At 33.7% G+C, this 6,831-nt stretch overlaps 1 protein-coding gene across 1 annotated transcript; it reads right to left on the bottom strand.

Annotated features, from left to right (window-relative positions):
• Positions 1-437: 437 nt before the first annotated feature.
• On the bottom strand, positions 438-824 carry LOTGIDRAFT_126730 (hypothetical protein; the record flags this gene model as incomplete). Its single annotated transcript, XM_009063082.1, has 1 exon — positions 438-824. A coding segment is annotated over one exon (387 nt), but the record flags the coding sequence as incomplete, so codon positions are not given.
• Between the last annotated feature and the right edge of the window lie 6,007 nt (positions 825-6,831).

The following is a 6,831-nucleotide window of genomic DNA, read 5'->3' as shown; positions in this document are numbered from 1 at the left end:
TTGGAAATATAGGTATAAGGCTTTGATGTATTTTAATACTTGGAAATATAGGTAAAAGGCCTGGATGTATTTGAAGGCTTGGAAATATAGGTATAAGGCCTGGATGTATTTGAAAGCTTGGAAATATAGGTATAAGGCCTGAAGGTATTTGAAGGCTTGGAAATATAGGTATAAGGCCTGAATGTATTTGAAGACTTGGAAATATAGATATAAGGCCTGAATGTATTTGAAGACTTGGAAATATAGGTATAAGGCCTGGATGTATTTTAAGGCTTGGAAATATAGGTATAAGGCTTGGAAATATAGGTATAAGGCCTGGATGTATTTTAAGGCTTGGAAATATAGGTATAAGGCATGAATGTATGTTAAGGCTTGGAAATATAGGTATAAGGCCTGAATGTATGTTAAGGCTTGGACATATAGGTATAAGGCCTGGATTATTTTAAGGCTTGGACATATAGGTATAAGGCCTGGATTATTTTAAGGTTTGGAAATATAGGTATAAGGCTTGAATGTATTTTAAGGCTTGGAAATATAGGTAAAAGGCTTGAATGTATGTTAAGGCTTGGAAATATAGGTATAAGGCTTGAATGTATGTTAAGATTTGGAAATATAGGTATAAGGCTTGAATGTATGTTAAGGCTTGGAAATATAGGTATAAGGCTTGAATGTATGTTAAGGCTTGGAAATATAGGTATAAGGCCTGGATGTATTTTAAGGTTTGGAAATATAGGTATAAGGCCTGGATGTATTTTAAGGTTTGGAAATATAGGTATAAGGCCTGGATGTATTTTAAGGCTTGGAAATATAGGTATAAGGCCTGAAGGTATTTGAAGGCTTGGAATTATAGGTATAAGGCCTGGATGTATTTAAAGGCTTGGAAACATAGGTAAAAGGCATGAAGGTATTTGAAGGATTGGAGATATAGGTATAAGGCCTGGATGTATTATAAGGCTTGGAAATATAGGTATAAGGCCTGAAGGTATATGAAGGCTTGGAAATATAGGTATAAAGCCTTGATGTATTTGACAGCTTGGAAATATAGGTATAAGGCCTGAATGTATTTTAAGGTTTGGAAATATAGGTATAAGGCCTGGATGTATTTGAAGGCTTGGAAATATAGGTATAAGGCCTGGATGTATTTTAAGGTTTGGAAATATAGGTATAAGGCATGAATGTATTTGAAAGCTTGGAAATATAGGTATAAGGCCTGAATGTATTTTAAGGTTTGGAAATATAGGTATAAAGCCTGGATGTATTTTAAGGTTTGGAAATATAGGTATAAGGCCTGAATGTATTTTAAGGTTTGGAAATATAGGTATAAGGCATGAATGTATTTGAAAGCTCGGAAGTTTTAGTAGAAGGCCTGAATGTATTTGAGTTCTGGATATAAGGCCTGAATGTGTGACTACAGGCTTGGAAGTATGTGCTTAAGGTCTTACTCTTACCCGATGATATATCTCTTTGGAGGATTCCACTAATACATGTATACAACTTTTGCCATTGTTTGGATTAGGTTTTTGATTAACGGCGAGGACAACAGAATGTGTAACTAATGGCTTGGAAGTTTGGTAAAAGGCTTCATTAAAAAAAAACAATAGAGTTTAAAGTTTAGAGGCGAGGCTTAGGGCATGAACGTTTCTTTGCATTGTATTAGCACTTTCAATGACGCATTTTCACACACTTAAAACTTACAAAATACAATCGACCGATTTGATGAAGATGTCTGAACAAAATTTTGCAAGAATGAAACTTTCCATATTTAATTAGAAAGAAGAAATGTTATGTTCCATTTATTTACAAAGGTTTGAACTAAATGCGCAGATTATATACGGAGATCACCTTCCTGAATGCAGTAGTAATATTTGAACTTCATCATTACATAATGAACAACTGTTTAGTGATAACTGAGATTTGAGATTAATTTAGTAATTACCAAGATATATAAAAATAATAATTATATTAATAACAACATAAAGAATAAGTTCATTCTAAGAACAATCCTGTTCATTCTGAAAAGTTTACAGATATCCAAAGTTTCATTAAAAAAACACCATATTTTATTCAATAAGGATGAAATATCTTACCTTGTAAAATTCATACATGTCAGTGGTATTTCCATAATAATCATAATAATAATAATATTGGTAATAATTAGACGAATTCAGTTCCATTTTCACTTCCATCTTTTTGAACTCCTGAACCACTTACGTCAATTACAATGCCAATTTGTTTGTTCAAAGAAAAACTGTTATTGAATTCCAACAGAAGTAGCAATTCCTTTTTACACTCTAAAATGTCAAGTTTTCAATCAAAAGTTGGTTTTTTGTCTTATATTGGTGAATGTGTAGAATACAATGCTACTCGTTAAGACTATTAGCAAGGCCTATCCTTAATAAAAGCGCTCGGAGCTTCTGATGCATTCAGGATGAGTGTTTCTTCAAGCTGTTTTCTGGTTTACCTTCAGGATTATATAGTCTGAATGACAAATACACAAACAGTCTGTATCAAACTTAACGCGGAAATAAACAAGAAATCACAGGTGCTTCACACTCAAAGTTCCGTGTAATAAGTAAAGGTTTCGGCTGACATCAGATTCACCAATTTTGAGAATTAATGGAAGGATCTATGTGTGCTCAAATATTTAGCTTTGGACAATGTCTGCTCGCCGTTCTTGGTTATTTCTTAATTTCAGTAAACTTTGGAAGACAATTTATCAAAAATGTCAAAATATGACACTATATTATCACTTTACTGGAAGAAAGCTTTCAGAAACGTCTGTGTTTGTAGGAACTGTCTAGAAAATAGTCTTCTTACAAATATCTCCAAGGTTTCAGATTAACGCTTTTTATATAAATTTATGTGTCACAGAAACTCATATATTGTCTCAGCATGTAACATTCGATTTAATAAGAAATTCCCTTCTTATGTCACTCAATTACGAATTGAATGAAAGAAACAATTAATAGTCACCTATAAAAGTAGAAAACTTTTTCGAAGTAAATTTGTCGCCAATGTGCCTTCTTATTCTGTATTTACCACTAGCCGTATGTAGATCACTAAATTATGTATCTACTTCAATAAACTGTTCTCAATACTGTTATAAAATATTTGTCACTTTATAAAAGAATTATTTCGGTTCAATACAAAGTAAAGTTGAAAAACGATCTTTAACATTGTTGCTTATCGTTATATTGTTTTAAGAAAAGTAACAAGAATGTTGTTCGTCTCAGAGTATCACTCAATAAAATACTTAACAAATATTGCCGGCAATCCAAGTTGTGCAAACAATTCTAATATATCCTACTTCAATCTTAACCACGTTCCACGGAGGGGTCGTTATTTACAGATGACTGTCAAGACTGACTACAAAATATTATGAAGCATCAGTTAGCCGTGCTCTCTTCATATATCCTATGTATTAAAGATTCGCTAATATCTTCATTTATATTATCTCCTACACTACCTTATCGATTGAACAATCCTTCCCAGTCTGTAAGTGGCGCGATTAATACATGGGCTGGGTATTTGATGGGCTAACTGTATGCTCAGTGTTTCCTATCTCCCCTCTCAAATACAAAGAAATCTTGTGGTTTGACAGTGACACATGCTTAAGCCAATCGAGGTAAATGTTGCAGAATAAAGCGCCAATTTCTTTGCCAGTCCAGAGTTCTATACCAATCTGCTCAGCTACGTTTCGCATTTTCGTTTGAGCATAAAGAAATAGTGGTGTGTTGGTATCAGAACTATTATTAGAACAGTATTAGGTACATAGGGTATTTTTCTAAACAGGATAACTGGCATTTCTCATTTCATTTCAATTCCCTCTCTCTAAATGTATCTTATGTACATTACTATGAACACATAGATTTACAGTCAAGCAATAAGTAATTTAGCGATTTCGTCTTTCACTAGAATATGGTGCGAGTTCTATATAATAGTCTAAAACATGGTTTGATGAACTAAATCGGAAACAGAATCATAGAAAATGACAATATATATTATTACGCTCATTACATGGTAATCTGGGTGGTAATTGCCTCTTGTTCTTAAGCGTGCTATGTAATACAATAATTTCACCATATAAACCTTTTAAAACATATATAAAGGATAATGAAAGTTCATTCTGGTCATTTGAGATTGTGATTATGTTTAATGATGTACAGACAAACAGGTCAAACGTAGTTTGTTGTGTAATTTTGTTGTGGATAATTACCGAATTGCTGACTTATTGGCCTAATCTACCGTGGCCCATTGGGGACATTTGCAATTTTTTTATTTTTCGACGTTCTCAGTGGTTTGAGAGCAGAAGAACTGCAGAAAACAGGAATTGAAATTGTGAAAATTCGAGAAACCGACAAAAAATAGAAGGAATGGAGGGAAATAGAGAAACTTTAATTGGAAAGATGACACAAAATACATAAAAATCACAAAAATTCATAAAAACAATAATTAATCAAAATCGTAAAAATAGTTAAAACATGAAAATTAAATTTTCCAAAATATTATGAAAAACACAAAAAATTCAAAGTGAAATCGCAAAAATTAATTTCAACCGTGGTGGTAATACATTTCAACCGCGGTTGAAATTAATTTTTGCGATTTAACTTTGAATTTTTTGTGTTTTTCATAATATTTTGGAAAAAATTAATTTTTTATTTTTACGATTTTGTTTACTCATTCTGTGCCCTATTATTCTCAATGGATCTTTTTATACGCCCACACATTAATGTGGGGCGTATATAGTCGTCGCCCCTGTCTGTCTGTCTGTCTGTCTGTCTGTCCACTATTGTTTGTTGACACGATAGAGAGCTGGGTTCTTGATGGATGGAACTTGGTGTGGGTCTTTGTAATCACCCATGGATGAAGCCCATGAAAATCAGACGAATCGAAAAATATTTACTATGAGTTATTGCCCTTGTTCTTGAATTGTTTGTGGACACGTAAGAGAGCTGGTTTCTTGATTGATTTTGACGAAACTTGGTGTGAGTGTTTATAATCACTCAAGGATGAACCCTTTTGAAAATCAGACCAAGCGAAAAAAAAATTACTACGAGTTATTGCCCTTGTTCTTGAATTGTTTGTGGACACGATAGAGAGCTGGTTTCTGGATGGATTTTGACGAAACTTGGTGTGAGTGTTTGTAATCACTTCAGGATGAACCCTATTGAAAATCAGACCAATCGAAAAATATCTATTATGAGTTATTGCCCTTGTTCTTGAATTCATTGTGGACACGATAGAGAGCTGGTTTCTTGATGGATTTTGACGAAACTTGGTGTGAGTGTTTGTAACCATTCAAGGATGAACCCAATTGAAAATCAGACAAATCGGAAAATATTTGATATGAGTTATTGCCCTTGTTCTTCAGAACCCGTTCAATTTTTAGTTTGTAAACACTCTGGAAGGCACAATTCTTGATGGATTTTTATGAAACTTGGTAAAATTGTTTAATATCATCCAATGATGAACCCTATCCAAAATGAAAACAATCAAACATTATTTTATATGAATTGATGCCCTTGTTTTTGAAAACGCGTTCAATTTTTAACTTGTAGTTGTAAACACTCAAAAATCGTTCAATTAAGTAAACATTCTTGATGGCACGGTTTTCGACAGATGTTTCATTTACTGATAGTTCTTGTTGACCTCTCGGACGACTTGGCTGCCATTACAAAAGTGGGCGTATTACGATGGGGCATCGCTATTTTTAAATTTTGGTATGTATTTAAATTTCAACATAGAGTACGTACTACGAAAGCCTATTAGGGCCAAATTCATTGATAATATTTTTTATTTAAAAGTTGTAATTACAAGTTGTAAAGGTGTAATTACAAGTTGTAAAGGTGTAATAACAAGTTGTAAAGGTGTAATTACAAGTTGTAAAGATGTAATAACAAGTTTATAAAGTTGTAATTACAAGTTTATAAAGGTGTAATTACAAGTTTCTAAAGGTGTAATTACAAGTTTATAAAGGTGTAATTACAAGTTTATAAAGGTGTAATTACAAGTTTCTAAAGGTGTAATTTCAAGTTGTAAAGGTGTAATTACTAGTTTGTACAGTTGTAATTATGGAGTGTAGTGACTGAGTGTGTAGATACATGGAGTGTAGCGACAGAGTGTGTAGATACATGGAGTGTAGCGACAGAGTGTGTAGATACATGGAGTGTAGTGACAGAGTGTGTAGATACATGGAGTGTAGTGACAGAGTGTGTAGATACATGGAGTGTAGTGACTACACTCACGTAACTTCACAGTCACGTTACAGTCATTTCACTCAGTGTAGTGACAGAGTGTGTAGATACACGGAGTGTAGTGACAGTGTGGGTAGATACATGGTTTGTAGTGACAGAGAGTAGAGAGTAGGTGTATTTGTAGTTACAAAAGGTGTAGTGACAGAGTCAAGTGACAGAGATTGTAGTGCATGTAACAGAGTGTGTAGTGAGAGATTGTGCAGTGACAGAGAGTGTAGTGAGAGTGTAGTTAGATAGTGTTGTGGCAGAGAGTGTAGAGACACGGAGAGTAGTGACAGAGTGTAGATGCAGTGGCAGAATGTGTAGTAACAGAAAGTGTAGTGGCAGAGAGTGTAGTGCCAGCGAGTGTAGTGACATGGAGTATAGTAATAGGGAGTATAGCGACGGATAGTGTAGTAAGATAGTATTGTGGCAGAGAGTGTATAGTGACAGGGGGGTAGTAACAGATAACACCTTTATAAACTTGTAATTACAACTTTAAAACTAGTAATAACACCTTTACAACATGAAATTACATCTTTAGAAACTAGTAATTACATCTTTATAAACTTGTTATAACACCTTTACAACATGTAAT

This window comes from Lottia gigantea (assembly GCF_000327385.1).
Source record: "Lottia gigantea unplaced genomic scaffold LOTGIsca_55, whole genome shotgun sequence".
Taxonomy (NCBI): domain Eukaryota; kingdom Metazoa; phylum Mollusca; class Gastropoda; family Lottiidae; genus Lottia; species Lottia gigantea.
This window is presented reverse-complemented; position numbering and strand designations above follow the sequence as displayed.